Source organism: Mus musculus, chromosome 12 (genome assembly GCF_000001635.26).
Source record: "Mus musculus strain C57BL/6J chromosome 12, GRCm38.p6 C57BL/6J".
In the NCBI taxonomy this organism is placed as follows: Eukaryota; Metazoa; Chordata; class Mammalia; order Rodentia; family Muridae; genus Mus; species Mus musculus.
In genome coordinates this window covers 12,358,477-12,382,189 of record NC_000078.6, presented here as the reverse complement: position 1 = coordinate 12,382,189, position 23,713 = coordinate 12,358,477, and the positions used below count along the sequence as shown (strand labels likewise).

Below are 23,713 nucleotides of genomic sequence, written 5' to 3'. Positions count from 1 at the left end.
GATGGTTGTGAGCCGCCATATGATTGCTGAAATCTGAACTCAGGACCTCTGGAAGAGCAGCTAATACTCTTTAACCGCTGAGCCATCTCACCAGCCCCTAACTTTTCTCTTCTTTATTGTGGACAACCACTCACTTCTTAGGTGGTTGAAATGCTATTCCACCTGCCAAATGTGTCTCCATGTCATATGAGCATGATAACTAAACTGGGATGCTGTGACATATTAGGGTTGTATCCCTATATTAGGGCATCCTGAGAACCTTAGCCTGGTCCAGAGAACTATCAGCATTTGATGGTTGCTTTCCTGTTTCTACATTTAGCATTAGGTCATGCAGAAGACTCCAGTTATACTCATCTGTGACTGGAATTCTCATTCTTCTTTTGTCTAAGCTTGTCATTGAATATTAACCCATATTTGAGGCATTAACTTCAATGTTTTGAAGAAATGTGTTCTATTAGAGTGTTCTGTTGACATTTTATGAATCCTGGGAAATTGACCTAAGAAATCAGAGATAAGAAGATCCAAATCCATGATAGGAGTTAGGTCAGTGTTCTGAGTAGCTTGAAACATGACTATTATGACTCACACCACTCTTCTGAGAACATAATGTAGATCTGGTCCCAGGCTGACATAGATTATGTGACACTCATGACTTGGGGAGCAAAGCAAATTAAAAGATTCAATTGAAGTTATGTATTGAAAGTAGGTTCAAAAATTAAGTGTTTCCCATAATACAGATCTTTAATTTTTGACTTTCATTATTTTGGCATTTTAAAAACACTATATATATATATATATATATATATATATATATATATATATATATATATATATATATAAAATAAATTAATAAGTATATATTAACCAAATGCACATATGTATGTGTGTGTGTGTAACCTCAATTGAGAAATGCCTCTGTAAGATCTAGGTGTAAGGCATTTTCTTAATTAATGGGGGAGGGCCTAGCCCATTGTGGATGGTGCCATCCCTGGGCCAGTAATCCTAGTTTTTTAAGAAAAAAGGCTAAGCAAAACACGTAAGCAGCACCCCCCCACCCCCATGGCCTCTGCATCAGCTCTCATCTCCAAGTCTCAGCCCTGTTTGAGGTCTTGTTCTTGTTAAGGCCGGCCCGCAGCTTGCAACAAACGGTTCAACTGAGATGGCAACTCGGGCTGAAAGAGAAGAACTAGACGGGCGGAAGAAAGAACGAAGCCAAGTCAAAAGTCACTCTGATCAAAGCTCAATTTTTACTGTTGCAACACTCAGTTATGATGGAAGGGGGACGGGACCCGATTCCCGCCAAATAATCTCGGAATCCAGTAGCAGGGTGAGCACGTGATGGCTTCGGAACAGCAAGGCGGCAGGTTCCAGCAGTGGGCGTGGCAGAACGAATGAGCAGGAAACTCCACCCCAGAGCAAGCAGGTTTCAGGCTGGGGGAGGGGAGACTACAGTTCTGACTTCCTCCAATTATGGAGTATGATCTGGAAGTGTAAGCCAAATAAACCATTTCCTCCCCAAGTTGCTTTGGTCATGATGTCTCATCACAGCAACAAGAACTTATCTAAGACAATATATGTCATATCAAAGGTGTAGTTTGGCTTTTAGTCTTTATATATGGAAGAAAAGAAGGAAAGGGAAGAGGAGGGAGGGAGGACAAGAGAGGGAGGATAGAGAAGAAGGAGAAAGGTTGGGGAAACAGGAAAGTAAACAAAACTTTGCTCAGGCAGCTCATGGAAAGGCTCAAAGAAGACATCTGAACGATGCCCTCAGGATGACCAGGCCTCTACATAGCAGATAATGAGAGGAAATAGAACACCAGCCAGAAAGAAGCAGTATTATTGTCCACACATAAAATAGGAAAAATGGATGATACACTAGAAAACTGAGAATGGCTGTGTAGCATAGGAGAGTAAAACAGCATCTTTGACATATGGTGAATGAAATGGACCTAGGAGTTTAGATGAAGGAATGAAAGAACTAACACACTTAGATGGTTTGTCTCTTGGAAGGCCTTGTATCTCACGCTAGTATTTTTGTAGTGTTTTGTAGAGTGATAATGACCATAAGAAATTACTGATGTTCTAGGAAACACAAAATAATTTTATAGACAAATGCTTCTGAAAATTACTACCAATTATTTCATCATCTCATTTGTGAAAACTCATAATATATGGGGAAAATCTGGTTGTGAAATAAATAGGTAAATAAAGTAATAATGTATTTAATTTTGTATGACAAATATTTGAATATTACCATTAACTCCCTGGAGAATGCCAATGAATATCTCTAACAACATATTTCAGGAAACTTGCTAAAGATACACATATTACCAAATATGGTCCACAATAAAGTAAGTTATCTTCTATGTGCAGAAGAGACTAAAGGAGGGGCTAGTGTAGCATAGTGATCTTGGAAAGAGACGAGAAAGTTTGAAGCAAATAAAACAGACTTCAGAGATGTTAGTATATGTTTTGAGACTCTTTAGAAAGCATGTGTGTTATGCTTTGTGGTCATAATTAACAAACAGTATAGGGCTTAAAAATGAATACTTGTAGTGCACAGAATTGGGGTGAGCAAGACTGGGCTCACAGAGAGACTTTGTCCCAAAAGCTAAAGAAAAGAAGAGGGAAGAAGAGGAAGGATGGGGGGAAGGAGAAAGGCCATTTTTATGAGTTTGCTTTATTTCAACATACCATAAATGTGAAAAGCTAGCTTCATTTCTACACATGTCCCAACTGCTTTCTATTCAATTTATGTAATGCTCAGAAGTCCCAAGAGGGAGAAAAATGCCTTGGCAGTAACCCAGTGGATATAGTTTTGAAAGTTACAAATCTTTAATATTCAGACTTCTCAAGACAACCTGGAAATAGCCAACAAGACTTGGTGATTTCAGATTCCATTACACTCTTATTAGATGTTGCATGGTCTGCTATCCAAGGTGCTGAACCAAGTTCTGTAGCTATCGCTTTTTGTTTTTGTTGCTGTGATAAAATACCCTAAAAAAACAGCTTAGGAGGGACCAGGTTTATTTCAGTTCACAATTACACATTATAGTCCTTTTGTATGGGGATCTCAAGGGGCTAGGGGCTAAAAACTGTCGCATCACACCCATAGTCAAGAACAGGGGGAAGTAGATATGTGCATGTTTATTTGCTTGTGCTCAGTTCCATTTCTTCATTCTCACACAACCCCCTATCTATGGAATGGTACCATCCACAGTGGGCTGGGTCTTTCTAGGCAAACTAACTTAATCAAGATATTCCATCACACATATAGGCACAGGTCAACTCCATACATACACTCCAACATTCAGACTCTTCCCAGGTGACTCCAGATTGTGTCAAGTTGACAAATCTACTTTGTATTGAGTTGATTTGTTGTGCTTTGGTGTTCTGGTTGTGTCAAACTCAGCATTCTCACTAAAGAACACCCTGGTCTGAATGGAGTAAGACACTACCTGCTTAGTGTACTGGCTACCTCCAGTGCCAGGTCTAGCTGCTCCAACTTTTAATCAAAAGCAGTCTGTTTTCCCATTTGGGTTCTTTGCAAATGAGCCATAAGGTGCAACCTCTCTGTGTCCAGAGAGGTTAAAATATCCTGACAGTTAGTAAATATTTCTTCCAGAAATAAAATTGATTGTCCAACTGAGCAGGTAATGTGAGTATGTGAATGGATCCTAAGTTGGGTAAACCAATTCTCAAAAATTAACTTCAACACACCTGGTTTTCAGGGCCTTGGAGTTTCACATTAGTAGAAAGCTTCTATTGTCCAATGAGGCTCATTATTTGTCCTCAGAATTTCAAGACTCAGTGATTAAAAGATACATTTCCAAACACTGTGTACTGGCATGGATCTAGTAGAAAGTAAGTTAAATGCAGTAACAGTTCAGAAGAGAATTTTTAGCATGTTGTAGGGACTGGAGAAGGTTATTCATGGAAAAATCCATGGAGGAAATAAAAGAAAGGCTTGGCCTTGCAAATTTCAAACACATGGAAGGAAAGATGGTACGCCTGATGTCATCATTATGGGAATGAAGTGTCTCTGCATCTATGATTACTTATAAAACCATCAACCATGTCCTCTTCCCCATGCTTCTCAGAGGACTTTTCTCAAGCAAAAGGAAGGCATTTCTTCCAAGTGTATTGTTATTTGGAGGAGAGTAGTTTGATGGCTTCCCCAAGTGTTTTCATGTTGATTTTAGAGTGAACTTCAAGAAAGAGCCCTTTGTTTCTCAAATCAGACCAATGACACCATTAGCAGCCACAGAATGGTCAATGAAATATGTCCCTCATCTTGAAACAAAACCAACTGCAGGGAAGGCAAAGAAGACCTAAAACTAAGCAGAAAAGAGAGGTAGAGAAGGAGAGACTTCCAGAAACACAAGGTTTGATGAGAAAATACTTTAAGGGATTTCTAAGAACTGTCCACTTAAGAAAATCACTATTAAATTCTGAGATTGATCTAGAATCCTACATAGCATAATTTCAAAGGCCAGTCTACAGAAGCATTTTATGGAGCCTATTTCCATGAATTGCTGCATTTCTAGATCTTTGGAATCAGATGGAGGGAAGAGAAAACACAGCAGAAAAAAAAACAAAAAACAAAAAAACAAAAAAACAATCCTGCCAGGCTGAATGTGACCAGAAAAAAATAGCTCTCTATTCTGAAGGTCAGCTGGGGGTGGGGGGTGGTGAATGCAATATTCAACCCTCTATTTACTTTGTATGAGTTACCACATGGGTCAGATGAGTGGGTCCTTTACTAGTTTCTACTTCAACTTGGGCATGGAAATCAATATACCTAATGAATACAGTTCAAATAAATTCACCAACATTATTTAACTGTATCGATCTTGACAGGCACATACATACTTTCTTCCCTGCTCCATGGTTCTCATGGTCCTGTAAGTACAGACAGACAGACACATATATACACACTCATATACTCCAAAATCTTCTTTCCTGTTTACCAGACTTTTCCCATGCGTGTGTGTGTGTGTGTGTGTGTGTGTGTGTGTGTGTGTGTATGTATATGTATATATACATATTTTTTTTTCCAGACAGGGTTTCTCTATGTAGTCCTGGGTGTCCTGGAACTCACTCTATAGACCAGGTTGGCCTCGAACTCAGAAATCTGCCTGCCTCTGTCTCCCAAGTGCTGGGATTAAAGGCGTGCTCCACTACTGCCTGGCCACCCACTTATAATTCAACCATTTGTCAATTTACAGAAAAGACCTCATTCCCATTCCTTTCATACCCCAAGTCAACCTTTTCACTGGCTGTTATAGAAGGTCGCTCTTGGAGATTCAAATTCATTGAGAAAACATACAATTAGGTCTCTGGCTTCAGAAGTTTAGAGAGTAATAAAAGTGGCACTCTGGAAAGTGTCAGTGCTGAAGAGTTAAAAGAACCATTTTAATGCTTCTGTTGTCTGAAAGAAATGAACTTACACAGGGGAGGGTTTCCTTCTTTCACCCATTTTGCCAAATTCACAAAATGCTACTGCATTAAAATGAGTGAAAGAGCATTCCTGGAGTTTCTTAGCATGCCTGGACAAGCAGCTCTCTTACATCTCTAAGTATTAGTCTTGATTCTCTTTCTCTCCTTCTCTCTCTTTCTTTATTTTAATTTTAATATAATTAAGGTCCTTGTTGAAATAAATGTGAGACCAGTGATTCTAAAAGCAGGCCCCTTGGGGAATTACATTCCATATTTGAAGAAACTATGATGGAAGATCAGCTGATATGACGTCATTTCCTCACAGCAAGTTGAGCAGACTTCCATGCAGGGCCATCCATTTTGCCTATGCATCATATACAAACATGATTTTAAACTGTGTATGTACCAAACTTTAATTTTCATTTCACACTCAAAAGTTCTGTACAAAAAGAGGCAATGCAGGCAAAAACAAACAAACAAAAAGCCCAAAAAAACAAACAAAAAAATTACAATGACTCCGGCAAACAACATACAAGCGCTTCAAAGCCCCTTCTGATGTGCAACCATTTTTACAGGTGTACTATGACAATGGAGTTCTGAAGGCTGGGGCTGGCAAAGTAAAATCCCAATGTTAGTTATTAATATCTAAAACACTTGAGAAATGCCTACAATATAAGATTGGATGAGAAGTCTGAACTCTACTGCACAACTGGATCCCTAGATTGAGCAGGCTTTATCTTTCAAAAGCATAACATTATTTTGACAGAATTGTGATGATGCCTCACAAACTTAGGCTTGCCATTCTTGTTTGACATAATGATAATAACTAAGAATGTATTTTATGTCCATGAGGAATATATTAACTAAATATTTAAAAACACCCAACACCTCCTTCAACGTTGTTAGCTAATATTCTGGCTCTATTGTGTCATCACAAATAAAAATTTCTCTTTCCACCCAACTTTTGCTGTGAAAGCCTAGGTGAACCTCAGAGAAGCGACCATGCCAAAAGCAGCAACATGGCTGGGAAACCTCATTTTTACCTTCTTTCTTGCTTCAAATTAATTATCTGAGTTATAGAAAACACTTTACTTGAAAGCTATAAGATATCAATTATGAAGTATTATTAACATCGACATCATTGCTGGTACTTTTTCCCAAACAACCCGTGAGTGTTGGATAAATGTGCATGCAGCACGAAAGAGAAAAAAGGGGAAGAAAACCCAAATTGTTCAAGGATTCCCGATACCTACTGGACAGTCTGTTAAGAGTATTGGTCTCCCACCACAGTTCTGGAGTGGACTCAAGGCCCACTCCCTGTTAGTGATCACAGACACTCAGTCTGTCCCCCTGATGACCTGAGGCTATTATTTAGAGCCTGGGCTTCTCAAAATCCAAGTCCTGTTGAGTCTCATCTTGGAGATACTGGACTGGCTAGACTGAAGCAGACTGACAGCACCCATACACACATTTGGTCCCATTTAATAGAAAGTCTAACTAAGAGTTACAAATGTCCTAAGCTATTATTTATTTATTTATTTATTTATTTATGTATGTATGTATGTATGTATGTATGTATATTCTGACAGTTAATCCCTAATGTTTCCTTATGTAGCCAGCTGAGAGGCAGCTATGGTGTAGATACGTGGCTTGGGTTCATGGCTCAGGTCTGTGTCTAAGAGCCCAATAGAAACTGGGCAGTTCTTTGTTCTTTGAAATCCTAATCTCCTCTGTTGAGGAAAGAGCAAATGGACAAATGCTTATTGTGCATCTCTGCTCTTGTAGGCGTGAGAGTTGCCCAAATAAGCATTGCCTATGGCTGCCAAATAGAAAATCCCTAAAGCTGAACACTGGAGAATGTCTTACTGCCACAGGATTGTGTTTTCTAGCTTCCTCGAGATTTTGGAATTTCTAGGTTTGACAAGATCATGGAAGCCATCTAGCACAACTCTTAGAGAATGCTTAGGCCAGTCAATGGCCACATTTACTCTGCTGGTAACGCTCCAAGTGACAAAGTCTTTATGCTCGCTGTTGACTATGCTAACATAAGCTGGGGAACTGGTTCTCCCATTTGTCTGCATTTGGTTTTTTGAAATGAACCAAGTATCATCTTTCTTGGAGGACTCAAAGGAATGCTGGATGGCCACCTTAGTCTGGAAGTATTGCCTTGGGATGTTGCAAACCAAATAATACCACACCCTAATCATCCTAGACCTGACTTCCAGGATTATCATTCATTCAGTTGTCTGGAAAATTCTCTCCTTCTAGCAGAGATTTACAAGTAATCAAACAGGCTAGACTAAAAACTTCTCTACAGTGGTCCATAGACTCCATAGTATATATTCTTAGGCCACATGGTGATCAGGAAGAGTATAGTAGAGTCAGGTGGGAAACACTCAAGGATTTAGTTCTACGTACAACTCACCTTGTATGCCCATATCTTTTCATTGGAGGTCAGAATATGTTTCAAGATTCCATCCTAGCTCAGTTCTGACCTATAGGCAGAATGATTGCAGTCCTGAAGATATTGATATTCATCAAGATGGGTGGGGTAGTACTCATTGGATTTATGCATGAAGAAAGGTTAGTGTAGTGGCTCCTAGTAGCCTTCCATTTTAGATTTAAAAAAAAGATTTATCTTATTTCATGTGTCTCAGTATTTTTTTCTGCATGTATATAAGTGTACTGTGTGCATGCCTGATGCCCATAGAGATCAGAAGAGGGCACTGGATCCCATGCATCGGGAGTATTGGATAGTTGTGGGCCACTGAGTGGGTGCTGGGAATCCAATCCAGGTCCTCTGCAACAGCAACAGGTACTCTTAACCACTGAGCCATATGATGAAGGTGAGACAAAAAGTGAATTTGCCGAAGTACTCAGACTAGTGGGGGCTGACTCCAGGTAATTAGAAATCGTAGATTTCCTCTCTCTAAATTCCTCCAGTTTTCTGATAATGAACGAAGTGCTTTAGTTCTCAGCTCTGATATGAACAGTCCATTTTGATACAGAATGGGAGCTCCCATATTAAGACGGGTGGTGTACCTAGAACTCTGCAGACTCCTGGGAGGTGACTGATCTTAGTTATGATATCACAACCAGAGTTCCATTTATCTGTCCCTGCAGGCAGAGGGTTGACACAGATAAGACTGTCCTTATGCCAACTCTCTCTCTCTCTCTTTCTCTCTAATATTCTTTTTTAAAAAAAGAAATAATATTCTTAAGATAGTCACTTTTCTCAATTCTCCTGCAAGAAGCCCTCTGTCCATCCCATAGCCTCCTCATTAGCTGATTAAAACACAGACAATTTTCCTCTTGCAAATACTAAAAGGGAATGAAAGGGACACAAACCGAGACAGAAGGAGAATATTCAGATTAATAAAACACGTGCATATAGAAAAGCTGCACGTGAGGTTTGCAGGCGGCAGGAAGAGGGTGGGGGACGTGCTGAACTCAGAACTCTTGTGCGCCGCTCTCCACATGCAGTTTTCTTATCTTGGATCTTCTCTCTCTGTTCTCTGTCAGGGTAACAGTTGTGTGTGTTTCTTGTATCTGAGCCGACACAGGAAATCAAGTACTTTGTGTTTCTATAAACTATACTCCCAGAGAGATAAAACATCTAGAATTAAAACCATACCACAAGCGATTAAGAATTTCTGATTGTTACAGGTATCACTACAGGACTCCAGCAGCCAAGGTTGAAGTTTCCGAATCTGGCCCTTGGTGAAAGGAGTTTCGCTTCAGACATCAAAGGTAAGGCGCTCAAGTCAATTTATGCTCGGCTGGGTTGAATCAGTCAGGATACAAATTCAGGTCCATATATTTCAGTGACAAGAAGGAAATGGTTATGTAAATACACAAGTATTAACATCAATCTGTATTAAATTATGTAAACATCTACATCTTCTGAGGTCAGCATAGATCCTCCTCTCTGAGCAGGCCTCTACTGAAGCATCGCTCGAATCTGTTTGGAAGTCGATTCATCATTCAAGTGCTTTGTGGTGAACCTGAATGGGGAAAGAGAGTTTCATGTCAGGGCTTGCCCATTTGAAATTTGTAAATCCAACAGTGCGTGCTCGTTTCCTTAGAGAAGGACCCATAGGTTGGTTCTCATTCTATATACTTTCTGCAAGTTTTTATTTGACTTAGATTGGTTTTACTCTATGCTCCAGATTGACTCTCTGTAACCCATGATGGCCTTAAACTCAGGGAAATCCTCCTGTCTCAGCCTCCCTATTGCTGAGATCAAAGGCATACACCACAATGCTAAGCTTCTAATGAGCTTGTGTGATGATTATTAAAATCATTTTTTTAAAAATCTCATTAGATGACTACGCAAAGGGGACAAACTGATCTCATTTTCTCAGAGATAAAGTTCACAGCGCTTAGTTCAGCATCTTGTTCTTCGAGGCTGAGCAATTATGGCATCCAGAAATTTAGATGTTGCTGTCTATCTACTGTAGGAGCTGTACATCCTCCACTGCTGCTAGGGGCCACAAGTGAGGTACACAAACAAAAGTGCAATCTAAAGCATCTTATTCATTACTCAATCTCATGTGCAAAGGAATGCTAAAAAAAAAAAAAAAAAAAAGACAAAACCCTGTAATAAAGCTTTGACCACATGATACGTCAAAGGTCCTATTCCAGTCACAAATGTCTCTTTAAATGAGGTAAGTGACTTGATTTCACAGGTGAGTCAGTGGCTCACTCTGAATCTCAGAGCAGATGGGTTTGATTTGTGAACAGTCTGTGACTTTTGACTTGAGTCTACGTCTGCTGCCTCAAAAGCCTACACTCTTCCCAGTTCATCACAGATCTCCAGGAAATACAAATTCCCACACTGGGCTGGGACTAGTGGCTTGACACAATGCCCTGATCTTCAGGACGTTTTGGCAGCTAGATTGAAACTGAAAAGTTTCCGAAGTTCAGAAGTTAAAGACTTCTTAATGAATATTAAAAGCCAGCCTAGCTTGCTTGCAGTCTCCTTTGGAGAAAACCTAGGATTTAGGAGGCTCATAAGACACACATATTCTCAAAGATGATGAATTGGCAACTCAGAAAAATAGCAGCTTCGGTGTCTTGAGACTGCTGATTTCTTCGTCTGTTGAGGGAGGACAATAGGTCAGCCATGGTTCTAAGGGTTGCAGTGGTCCCATGTGCTGTGACTAGAGGTGGAACACTGCATGCAGAAATGAGTGCCTCCTCCTTTCTCTTAGATTTACCCAAGTTTACTGCAGGCATTTCTTACATCATCTGGAACTGAGGGGAACGAACGGCTAAGACATCAGGGTCCATAAGCCTTCCTGATTGAGATTCTGCAGGATGATTTGTGCGGTTCAGCAAATTCCTTAGGATGCAGCATAGCTAAAAATAACAACCTCTTTCTTGAAGTGGATTAAGCAAATGTATCCTTGGGAAAAGGGAATAGTGCCTAAGGAGTGGAAATAAGTTCAGGCATCCAGCAGTGAATAACAGGATCTCAGGTTCTCAGTTCTGAGAGTTGTATGTGGGAGCTCCTTGGGGAGCCAGGAAAACACATACACACACACAGACACAGGCACACACACACACAGAGACACACACACACACACAGAGACACACACACACACACACAGACACACACACACAGACACACACACAGAGACACACACACACAGAGACACACACACACAGACACACACACACACGGACACACACACACACAGAGACACACACACACAGACACACACACACAGAGACACACACACACAGAGACACACACACACAGAGACACACACACACAGACACACACAGAGACACACACACACACAGACAATAACACACACACACAGACACACACACAGAGACACACATATACACAGACACACACACACAGAGACACACACACACACAGACATACACACAGAGACACACACACACAGAGACACACATACACAGAGACACACACACAGACACACACACAGAGACACACACACAGACACACATACACAGAGACACACACACACACAGAGACACACACACACAGACACACAGACACACACACACACAGACACACACACACAGAGACACACACACAGAGAGACACACACACACAGAGACACACACACACACAGAGACACACACACACAGAGACACACAGACACACACACACACAGACACACACACACACCAGAGGTGCCTGAGTTGAGCTTCCAGGCCAGTGATCCAGTGATTTAATTTACTTGACCTCCAACCTCAGTGCCTATGTATCAACCCACGAAGCAAGGGTTGGGAGCCCTGGGTGAAGGCAGACATGAGAAATGGATGCTTTCCTTCTCAGAAGACTCCTCTGCTACCAGAGTATCTTGGCCAAGTCAAGTCTGAGATCCGTGGGTCCACTCAGATCCAAGTATAGGTAACTTGGCCCGTTACTGTTATGACATTGAAAAGTTATTTGAACATATGGTGGCTCAGGCTTTTAATTCAAATACTCAGGAGGCAGAGACAGGCAGATCCATGAGTTCAAGGTCATCCAGGACTACAGAGCTTGTTTGAGCACAGCCAGGGCTATGCAGAAACACCCTGTCTCGAAAACCCAACGCCTTAAAAAAAAGTTGCCTCATATTCTCCCATCTGTACAAAATGAATAGTAAAAATGGTGCTGACCTCCAAACCTTGCTAGGGAGAGGAGTGATGTTAAAATGAGTGGAGGGCTAAGACTGATAGGTTGGTGCTCAGACTCAAACACCCACATCTGCAATGGCCTGCAAGGGCTCCCGCTCCATCAGCCTCTGCCAGAGACAAGCTCACCTGAGAGCATTCAGGAGCCCTTCCACACTGTCTGGGGCCTGTTCCTTCAACACCTTTATGCAGCCTTTCATCTGGAAGAAGAATGCACAGAATTTTGTTATTAACCTCGTCATCCTGTCCACAGTGACATCTGTCCATCCAAACAGCTCTCTGAAGCATCAGCACATGCCAATCATGGACAAGCTTCTCTCCTCTCTCGGGATGGTGCAGCGCTGCTCGGGGCTTCTCAAGAGTTCTGTATGACTGCAATCCCAACTGATTTTCATCCTATGCTACAACTGGGCATCTCATTTTCCTTGGGGAGAAACCTCTTGCCTTGTACTATGGAGCTCAAACCAGTACTAGAAATGGTTCTTCTTGGCCCTCAGTTGAGATTCACTACGTGTTCTATACACTCAGTAATTTAGTGCTTTGTCTGCTAAGGATGCTCTTTCTGCTTTGAGCTGTTGACTGTCACACGCTCAATATTTTGTAAAGCCTCAAGTTCATCAGCCTCAGAAAACATGTATGTATGTGTGCATGTGTCTGTGTATATGCTTGGTATGTGTGTGTTTATAGGTACATGTGTGTTGCATGCATGGACAGACCAGAAGACAAGCTCAGTTGTCATTCCTGAGGTACTGACAACCTAATTTTTGAGACAGGATCTCTTTGCTTACTTTACTTGCAGATTAGGCTAGACTAGATGACAAGCAAGCTAAGGCATCTCCCCACCTCTGTTCTAGGGCTAGGAATGCAAGCATGTTCAAAACATATGGTTTTCTTTTTAAAAAAACATGGCAGAGACAAATTTTGAAGCTGAGACTGAAGGAAGGATCATCCAGAGACTGGCCCATCCAGGGACCCATCCCATAAACCACCACCAAACCCAGACACTATTGCATATACCAACAAGATTTTGCTGACAGGACCCTGATATAGCTCTCTTCTGTGAGGCTATGCCAGTGCCTGGCAAATACAGAAGTGGATGCTCACAGTCATCTATTGGATGGAACACAGGGCCCCCAATGGAGGAGCTAGAGAAAATACCCAAGGAGCTAAAGGGATCTGCAACCCTATAGGTAGAACAACAATATGAACTAACCAGTACCCCCCAGAGCTCGTGTCTCTAGCTGCATATGTAGCAGAGGATGGCCTAGTCGGCCATCATTGGGAAGGGAGGCCCCTTGGTCTTGAGAAGATTATATGTCCCAGTACAGGGAAATGCCAGGGCCAGGAAGTGGGAGTGGGTGGGTTGGGGAGCAAGGGGATGGGGTTGGGGGAGGGGATAGGGGATTTGTGGAGAGGAAACTAGGAAAGGGGATAACATTTGAAATGTAAATGAAGAAAATATCTAATTTAAAAAAAGAAAAAATAAAACAGTGTGGATACCACCACCACCACCACCACCAACAACAACAAATGGCTTCTGGGGGCAAAGTCATGCCCAGTACTTGCAAGGTGAATACCATATAGACCGAGCTATCCCTGTGGCTCTGCGGTGGTCTCTTTTCATCCCACTGTCCATACCAAAGATAGTCGCAACCACTTATTTGTGATTCCAATACGGCTTTATACTTGTTAGGTAACTGTCAATAGACTAGCCCCCAAGTGAATAATTTGTCTCTTGCACTAGACCTGAAACTCCTAGAAGTGCAGGTCTGTGTCTTAACTGTGTCTGAGAAGACTGGCAAAGGGCAGTTGTAAAGAATGTGAACTTACAGAGGTCGAATGCTTGGGTTTTACCCATGCTGTTTTGTATTTGCATGAAGTTCCTTAAGTTTCTAAGTTTTCTGAGGCCTTGGAATTAAAGTTATCTAATTGAGCCATGAAAAGGAAAATTTACATAGATCCTGTTATTTTATGCATATCCTGGAGTATTTTACTTCTCCTTTGGAAAAAGCAAAGATCTTTCTATAAAAAGTCAATCACTTATTTTAATCTTAGATATTCACACAGTCTGTGGGTATCTGATGACTTTGGTTATACAAACAGCTACTTGCAGAGTGATAACTTCACGACATCCCCTGTGGTGTTCAAATGCAGAAGTTCTGTGGTAACAGCTTGATAGACTCAGCCAGTTGCTGAGAAGCATTTGGAGGTCAAAGAACAATGACTGCCATGTTCAACTACACACATCTATCAAAGATACAATTTTGGAGAGAGACTACAAGTATGCCAGTTCTGTGCCACGTTGGGTCTGTGATGGCATCAAGCCCAGAGATGCAGAGAATTTGTCCTTCTTCCATTAGAGCTTGGGGGGGTCTAGTGGGAGGAGAGAGACAGGTAGCTCATTATCACCGTGTGATAGGTGTTCTTGTGATGGCATACGGAAGGGCAGTGAGAGCATAGATGGAGAAGAAGGCGGAAGTGCAAGTGGGTAGTCTGGAGGAGTTTCTAATTCTATTTCTGGATGATTAAAGCCGTGGGTGTGAATAACAAGAAACTGTGAGAAATGCATTCAGGGACAGAGCCAGTGTGGGTTTAGCAACACAGTAGAAACTTGGAGGCTTTTCATTGTAGAAAATACCCTTGGCAGGTGTTAAGCACTGCATAAATATAGTGAGTATAGAAAATGACAAGATGAAGCAAAGACAGAACGAGGAGGAGGAGCGGGAAATCCTCAGGGCATGAGGGGAGGGGGTAACAGTGAGCTGAAACACACGGGGTGCGGATGGAGGGTCAGTCCTTAGTAACATACGAGGATGAGGAAGGGGGTCACTGGCAATTGGAGGATCTGAGGGTGACAGCTCTGGGTTTCTTCTAGCTTAGAAACCCAATGAGATAAATAAGACAATATCTGAAATATGGTTAGCAAGGGAAAGAGAACCCTTGGTTGGGAACCAGTCATGCTTGATGTTTCCATAACTAGTGTGGTCTAGAGTTATGGGCAACGTCAAGGCTGAGGATAGAGGTTAAGGTGTGATTCTCTGGGGATCACTTGAGAACACTACTTCATCCCCACCACTCCTGCTACCAAGACTGCCACCTGGTCTGTAAGCAGCTCATCATCTCTGTGTCTTCTCTTAGTGATTTTGCTCTGTCTCTTCCTTCCCTCTATCTGTCTGAAAGATAAAATCCTTGAAGGACTACCTCAAATATCACCTCCTTGCTGTTGCCTCTAACCCTCAACTGGTTTCTAGTGCTTTCTGCATGCCTCTTCTGCAAACCAGACCTCATCCTTTGGGTATGCGCACAGTACCACTTCCAGGGCCTTATCCCTAAATGCTAATGTCCTCAGGACTTATCAACTCTGTGGCTATAACTGCTGGTTTAGAAGTAGAGTTTAGAAGTAGAGTGGTACCTGGAAGGACAAACCCACCTTGGATGTGCTTAATAAGCCTAAAATCGTGTTAGAGGCACATGCACAGTTCAACATCCACTAGCCTTTCTTAATCTGCACTAATCAACAGACTTGAACAATGCTCTTGAAAGCCAACATAGGCTTTGCTTGGGAACATAACAGATTTAGTAAATCGTATAGAAAGCCAAGCTCTGTAGAAATTGGGGTGACAAGGGATGGATAGATGGCTCAGTGGGTAAGAAAACTTGCTTTACAAGGACTTGAATCCAAATCCCCAACAACCACATACAAATGTCCTGTGCCCATGACCCAAGAACTTGTGGGTGGAGCTAGGGGATGCTAGTAAAGGAGAGGCCAGCCAGCCTAGCCAACTCCACAAGCTTCAGGTTCTATGAGAGAGCCTGCCTCCAGGGAATAATGAGAAGAGTGATGGCCAGGGAATCCTTACATCTTCCTCTGGCCTCTGTTGGTGTGTGCGTAGGCATACAAACCCACAGCCCACAAACATATGTGAACACACATGCACTAAATCACAAAGAAAAGGTTAAGGGAAAAAAAAGCTTCATTTCGCCCTGCACATTTTTTAATTATTGACTCTGTGGCAAGTTAACAAATGGCCAACCCAAAATGCCTTAGGCACTAAACTCAACTCACAGTCACATGACATTTAGAGTTTTTCCATAGTTGCTTATACTCAATCTGTAGTGTAAAACCCGTAAGCCCCCCACAATGAATACAATCAACCTTTTTATTGCAAGGTTGTCATAATATACCCTTATGTAAATAGAATATATTTTCAAATAGTGCACATGGCAGGATTCTAATTTGCTAGGCACATCCACCCCTCAAAATACAATGAGCAGTATTCATTTCTCTCCACTTCCTAAACATGAATGCATTGTACCGGACTGCCTCCAGCTCCTGCTGCCACTCCCTATGATGGACTGTGCCCTGACCTGTGAGCCAGAATAAACTCTTCTGGAAGTTGCTTTTGTCAGGGTATTTAATCACAGCAGTAGAAAAAGTAACTAATCCACTGTACAGGTAAATGCTGGCTTACAGTAGTAGCATTTTATTCTAAATGCTGGCTTACGGCAGTAATGTTTTATTCTACATTCAACAGGAAAGCAACTGTAGTGATGATGTGTTTCCAAAGGTCTCTCCATAGGCATTGAAGCTTTCTCTCCTTCTTTCACTTGCACTTACTCATTGACATTACTCTTTGGCTCTGTGGGGGCCTCTACTGGTATCAGGTACAATACCTCAGGACATTAGGTACACTGACCATTGTCCCTATCCTTTTTTAAAAAGCTGGGTCTATTGGAATGTTACAAAGAGCAAACTGGTAAATGAGCCGAGGACTAGAGGAGAAAGAAGGCATTACTTATGTGGGGCACAGGAAGTGTGCTCCAGGGCACTTCTTGCAATAAGAACAGATAGGATGATTGACAGGACAGCAGGTGAGGTATAAGATTGGTAGGTCATTTGGTCTTTGACCATCATGCCTTGCAACCTAGAAACTCTAAACTCTATAACACCCATAAGGTGTGTACTCTATAAGGTACAGAAGGTGCACTGACAGGGAATCCGGGATGGACAAAGGGCAGTGTGAAGATACAGGTGGATCATCTCTGCCCACCAGAGGCCAGATATCTCCTCCTAACCACGTGAGAAAGAGTGCACTACTTGCTATAAAATATGTGCCAAGCATCTCCAAAGTATGAATGTTGGAGAGGTCTTTCCAGTGAGTGATGGAGGCAGAGGACGAGAAGTAAGGTCTGCCTGCTGGCTTTCATGGGCTTTATGTGGAGAGAGCATTACATGAGTATCCTTACATCAATCTTGGATGTTTTGCAGAAAGCTCCCACGGGGTGCACGTGGTCATAGAGGATGATGACGCCCACCATCACCCTCATGCAAAACATCAGTGTCTCCTCGCTTGTAAACCTGCTCCTGTACTCCCTGAAAGAAAAGACACAGCCAAGACATCTTGTTAGAACACACACATTCTGAGACCCACAACCGGATACTCCTCCACACCCTCATCCCCCCCTCCCCCCAGAGAACTCATCCAGGACCTGAAACAACCAGGTTAATACGCTCTTGAAAAGACCCAAGATGATAATTTCTCTTGAATCTATCCAACCAGCAATTTAGTGTAAAAATACGGTAAATTAGAGGGCAGTAAATTTCCTTCTCTGCTTCCCCTCAGTAGCTAGCTTACCACGTACATCAACTGCTGCCCATCAATCCTGAATATTTTATAGCCGGGCCCTCTGGCTGTCCGAGATTATAGAGAATAATGGCTTCATTACAGAGGAAAAAAAAATCAGGCTCATTTCTACACAGCAGCTCTCTTGTCTCCAGCTGGAGTCTCTTCCTTTGTTACGAAACCGGCTGTGGACGAACTTGGATTGGCAGATATCTCAAAGAAATTATGTACCTGGGAGTTATTTGTGGAGTTTAAATTTTGCTCACTTACCTTGATAGGGGCCCTGGTGATTGCAATAATTTAGGCCAATGCTAGAGACATTTTTAGCATCAATTTCATTATGAATTAGCACCACAATACAGACAATTACTATTTCTGTCTTGAAGTAAATCTTTACTTTGCTATGAAGGAGATATTTAAAATTAATACCCTTTTATGGGGCAGGAGAGATGGTTCACTGGGTAAAGCACTTGCTGCCCATGGGAAAGGAAATGAGTTTAGATCCCTAGTGTCTTTATATGTATGAGGCAGACATGATGGCTAGTTTTATGTCAACATGACAGAAACTAGAATCACTGGAGAAGAGAAAGCCTCAATTGAGAAAATGCCTTCATAAAATTGGGCTGTAGGTAAGCCTATAGGACATTTTCTTTATTAGTGATTGAGGAGGGCCCAGCTTAATGTGGGTGAGGCCCCCCTGGGCAGGTGGTGGTCCTAGGGTTTATAAGAAAGCAGGCTGAGCAAGTCATAATGAGCAAGCCAGTAAGCAGCACCCCTTCACAGGCTCCTGCCTCCAGGTTTCAATCTTGCTTGAGTTCCTGTCTTGACTTCCTTTAACGATGGACTATAGTGTGAAGTATAAGCAAAATAACCATTTTCGGTCCTGAGTTGCTTTTGTTCATGGCGTTTTATCATAGCAATAGTAACCCTGACTAAGGTAGTAGCCCACCTGCAATCCCAGCTCTCTTGGGAGGCAGAGATAGGGCATACCTGTAGCAAGCTGTAGTCCCACCATCCAAATCTAGGTTCAAATGGAAGACACTGCCTCAACTTACTATCAGAAAGCAATCAAGGAAGACACCCACAGTCAGGTCTGGTTTATACACACACACACACACACACACACACACACACACACACACACACCACATCCCACCATCCAAATCTAGGTTCAAATGGAAGACACTGCCTCAACTTACTATCAGAAAGCAATCAAGGAAGACACCCACAGTCAGGTCTGGTTTATACACACACACACACACACACACACACACACACACACACACACCACATATGCACCTGAACACAAGAGTGCATCTGCAAATACAAACACATGTGCATATTCACAATATGTGAATATGAATACACACATGAACACTGCACATATACATACATGTTTATATAAAAGGATAAACATTGTTTTATATTTGGAGACAGCCAATATTTATAAGGTGCTTGTGACACTTTTGGGGTCCTAAACACTCTAGAGAGCAGATGGTATCATGGGTATTACATTGCGTATCTGGTCATAGTTTAAGAACAAAGAAATAGACTGTGAAGAGAAGTTGGGGAAAATTACATTTGCAATGGTCTTATGATTGTTACTCTTGGTTCTAAATCTCTACAGTATGTTGATAACAATACCCACCCATTTAGCCCATCTCTCCATTCCTTTGCAAGTCCTACAGCATCAGACAGGCTGTAAACAGTTTGTGAGGTCAACAAACCATCAGGGCCTCAGCTATTTCAGCTGTAAAGCGGATATGGCATTGACACCGACCACCCTAAGTTCCTTATGAACCTGAGGCAAATGCTGTACATGGAAACTTCACTATAACATCTGAAAGAGGGCAAGCCACCATCATGACCTCTGAGCAGATCTCAGCTGGGTGAACAGTTAGCCACGCTCACACATCTGCTTTCACTTACGGTGTCTCCAGCATGACTTTACAGACGCTTGTCATCGTACTGAGGCAGTCCGTGGTATTCTCTATTGGCAGGGTTTTATTCTAAATGGAGAGACACAATTGCATGTTAGCCTTACTAGCAGCATCTACGTGAGGTAAATAGAGGGCCCGCTGAGCCGTTCAATGGCACTTACTTCGGAGACAAAGTGCATTGTGGCATTGCTAAGAGTCTTCAACATCGGTGTGGCTTCTGCATAGAAGAGGGACATTCGATTGGCCATCTCATTATTAACTTCATTCTCAATGTCTAGCTGATGAAATCAAGACAAGATACAGTTGTTAAAAAAAAATAAAGATCACCATTTCTGAAAACAAGCTATAGACAAGGACTCTGCCTTTTCTCTGTGCCCTGCCATGTGTAGAAGCCACAGAGAGAGCATGGCCCCAGCCAGGGAGATGCACGGACTCACATGCATGTTGTTGATACGGTTACGACTTATTGTTCTTCGATAGTAACTGAAGTCATTCTGAATAGCGGGGTTCCTCATCTGAAATTCAGGAGAGAGGAAAGAAGGTTAGCTCCTAGAGACAGGAAGAGAGCAACATCAGGATCTCAGATAAACATGGCAGGAATTTTCTCTGTCATCTAAAAACCGGAGTAACAGTTAAAAATAAGAGCTTATAACGCCAGTGTTCTGAAATATGTACTGTTCTTACTCTGGGCTGTATTTAGGGAAAACTTGTTTGCCTGGTGAGAAAGAGACACTTAGTAAGGGTTTTCCCTCCACTTGCTTGACAGATCCCGAATTTCCACATGTAAGGCACCCTCTTAGACTACTCTGACCACACAGACTGCAACTGTTCACCACATGATCAGCCTCCTTGGGAAGGTTTTACATCTTACTCTTCCAAACCCACTCCACAGCCTTGGCAGCACAGCCATAAAGCAGTGGTACCCAGGTGAACTTTCACAGGATGTGAGCGTCCTGACCTTCAGCTCATCGAATCGAAGGGTAAAATGTAAGATTTCTGCAAATTCCTTTGCGAGGGCTTGCTCCCGTTCCAGGTGCTGGGTTGGTGTATAGGGTGGACACGTCAGAGATTCCAATAAACTCTGAAGTGCTTTTTCTGAAAGCCAAGGGGAAAGAGAGATAGAGATATATTTTAGGTGGACCAGAAGCATCCTTTAAGAGTAGTGCTGAGTTCAAGTTGACATTCTCAGACATAACCTGTGTGGCTACCCCAAAGCTCGGTTCACTTAGTAGTCTCAACTCCTGAGCCTTTTAGAAAACCAGGAATAAATGTATGGTGTTTATATGATTGATAGCCCCTAATGATTCCAGACCAGATGAGTGGGTGAGAAGGTGGCATCATCAAAGTGTCTGCTGTGCCAACGAGTGGATCTCATTTACATCTATAGCACCCACAAGAATCCCCCAAGTATTGGGGTGCAGGCATGTAACTCTAGCTTTGGAGGTGGGAATGAGGACAGAGGCAGAAGAGTCAGAGCTCTTTGGGGCCAGGCAGTTTAGCCAGTCAGTGAGCTACAGAAGCAGACACTGGTGCCTGTTTCGGCCCTGTCTCCATATATGAGTCCTCAACACATGGGTTATGTCACCTCTTTAACACTGGGAATTCTTCTCTTCTTGTCACGGGCTTCTCCGTTCCTATACTTCCAGGATATTTACCTACAAATCTACCACCATGTTTACTTTAGTTACTGTTCTAAGAAAATTCTCATCCCTCTCATTTGCTCATTTCTGATCATTCTCCACTCCCTTTGCTTTCATGTTATTTCTAACAGCAGAGTCATTTAAATAATTCTCTATAGCAGGAGTTGATAAGCTATGACCCATAGGCTAAATCTGGATCACTGTTTTCTTTTTTAATCAATAAAGTTTTATTTAAAAGGTATATGCACTAATCCCTTCCTGTACTGAGTAGAGCTACACTGGTGTTGGTACTATGATGTAAACTCTAGTAAAGTCAGAGCAGCTAACAAGATAAATATATCTACTGTCTAACATATTACAGGAAAATTTGACATCACTGTTTTGATGTTCTCATAAGCCTTTAGTATCCTTACAGGGACTGTCTCAAGACTTTGTTAGGCATCCCACCAATGGAAACACATCATCTTCAGGGGCAACAAGGTATACCCTAGCCTGCTTTGACGGATGCACCTTTCTCTGTCTGTTGAGGTAGAATCCAGTTTCTTGGAATTTCAGCTCACTCCTTTCAGATGCACATTGAGGAAACAGAATTTGAGTTCTCTTCTACCTGAGAGCCTGAGGCAACCTTCTTTGCTTGTGAAATCTGTTTGCGTCACTCCCTTAGCTGGTCTGAACATTGAATCTTATCAATATCCCAGTGATGATTTTAACTTTGGGTTTCCTCTTACAATGTGGCACTTGTTTTAGTGGTAAATTAAAGCAGAAGTTGATGGCTACCCTTTCCGTTCTAGATACTCGATATGAACAAATAAAACCCCAAGTCCTGGCAGTGATCACACCGTACTGCTCGTGGTACCCAGCCAGTTTGTCAATCTCATTTGCCTTCACCCCAGCTTCAGTAGCCATCCTATTTACAGTTTTACTTGTTTTTAAAGCTAAAGTAAAAATGCTAGGTTTATTTTCTTACATTTTATATTAAGCTAATTAAGTTTTTTGGAGGGGGTGAGGAAATTGTGGCTTTAAATAAACTCTATCCTCCAATTTAGGTTTTATTAAAACTGAGACCAGGGCTGGAGTGATGGCTCAGCAGTTAAGAGCACTTACTGCTCCTGCTGACAACCAGGGTTTGGTTCCCAGAACCCTCAGGGCAGCTCACAACCATCTGTACCCCCTTTTTTCAAGGGATCTGACACCCTCTTCTGGCTTCTGAAAGTTCTATGCAAACGGTGCCCCTAAATGCACACAGGCGTACATGCACATGTATAACAGAAATAAATATCTAGGAAACGAGATCAGTAAGCTTTGAAGAGCAGATGGGCACAGTGACAAAGTATCAAGAGAGCATGAGCCAGTAGAGGGCCTTAGTGTGCCCATCAGTCACTTCCAGAGAAAGCATGTGGTAGATTCAAAGAAACGGGAATGATAGAAATTGCTCATGAATTATCTCATAAGATATAATGGCAGTCCATGACTGTGGGACATATTCGGACACGTAGAGCTGTTTATTCTACACTCTCAAATGGCAAAGAAAGAAGTCCCATGTGGACCATGAAAACTGTAAGTATACTCACCAAGACGGATGGAGAATTCGTAAAACCTCTTCAGCCTCACCACCAGAGGACACACTGCATTCCAAGCCTTCTCCTGAAGTTGAATGTCATTGGGATTTTGAATTGCCTACAGGAGAAAAGGGGGGTGGTGGGGAGTTTTCTCTTTAAGAAAAGCAATAAGCCCATGTTGAAGCACACTCAATGATTTTAGTTTAAAATATGCAATCCCTGGTGTGCTTTGAGAATTAGAACCACCTCAGTTGACAGTGGTTACCTGGGAAAGAGCCCAAAGAGCCCATTTCTGAAGGCAGTTTCAACAATTGAGCACAAAGCATGACCCCAGGAGGTCATGTCTCATCTTTGCTGTGTTCTTGGGTAAAAATATAATGGAAGAGACTTTGCTCTCTCCATTAGCACTTGATTCATCTAAAGGCTGTTTATTATGAGGAGTAGAGGCTGTAGCTGTTGTGCTTGTTCTATGATACACACTCTGTTCTTGCCAGTCTATAGTAATATCTACACTTAAGGTAACCCTGAAGTAGACAAGCCACATCTTAATAGACCTTTTCCCAGTAGCATCCTGACAGTGGTATGCTCTCATGAGGATGGTGGCAGAGGCAGGATAATTCTCATATATATGCATCTTCCTAAATACATAAACACAACTTGCTCAATCCATACACTGTCACTCCTAAACAACTGGTGTGCTTGTCCTTGAAGAAGACCATTTGTCTCACTCCGTATGGCTATTATTTTATTTATTTATTTATTTATTTATTTATTTATTTATTTATTTAATTTTTATTTAGTTTTTTCTCAGAAGACAAGAGCAAGATACTCGCCTTAGAGCAGGTGGTTTCTGG

The 23,713-nt window shown here is 42.0% G+C and overlaps 1 protein-coding gene and 1 long non-coding RNA gene across 7 annotated transcripts in view; one reads left to right on the top strand and one right to left on the bottom strand.

The window, feature by feature from the left end:
• Positions 1-23,713, top strand: part of 4921511I17Rik (RIKEN cDNA 4921511I17 gene) — a 40,954-nt gene that overhangs the window by 10,286 nt on the left and 6,955 nt on the right. The window contains exon 3 of the long non-coding RNA NR_045829.1: positions 9,106-9,189. This is a non-coding gene — a long non-coding RNA (RIKEN cDNA 4921511I17 gene). The remainder of the gene's footprint in view (positions 1-9,105; positions 9,190-23,713) is intronic.
• Cyria (CYFIP related Rac1 interactor A) overlaps positions 1,225-23,713 on the bottom strand; it is a 118,832-nt gene continuing 96,343 nt past the window's right edge. For 3 of the 6 annotated variants that reach the window (NM_029758.5, NM_001364432.1, NM_001146119.2), the window contains 8 exons: positions 22,872-22,977; positions 20,619-20,755; positions 20,098-20,175; positions 19,822-19,938; positions 19,650-19,729; positions 17,344-17,470; positions 12,226-12,296; positions 1,225-9,443 (listed from right to left, as the gene is read on the bottom strand). In NM_029758.5, coding sequence (NP_084034.2) covers positions 9,380-9,443; positions 12,226-12,296; positions 17,344-17,470; positions 19,650-19,729; positions 19,822-19,938; positions 20,098-20,175; positions 20,619-20,755; positions 22,872-22,977 — 780 coding nt within the window. In that variant the 3' untranslated portion in view covers positions 1,225-9,379. The remainder of the gene's footprint in view (positions 9,444-12,225; positions 12,297-17,343; positions 17,471-19,649; positions 19,730-19,821; positions 19,939-20,097; positions 20,176-20,618; positions 20,756-22,871; positions 22,978-23,713) is intronic. The other 3 variants (XM_006515246.4, XM_030246977.1, XM_006515247.4) reach the window with 1 other exon arrangement.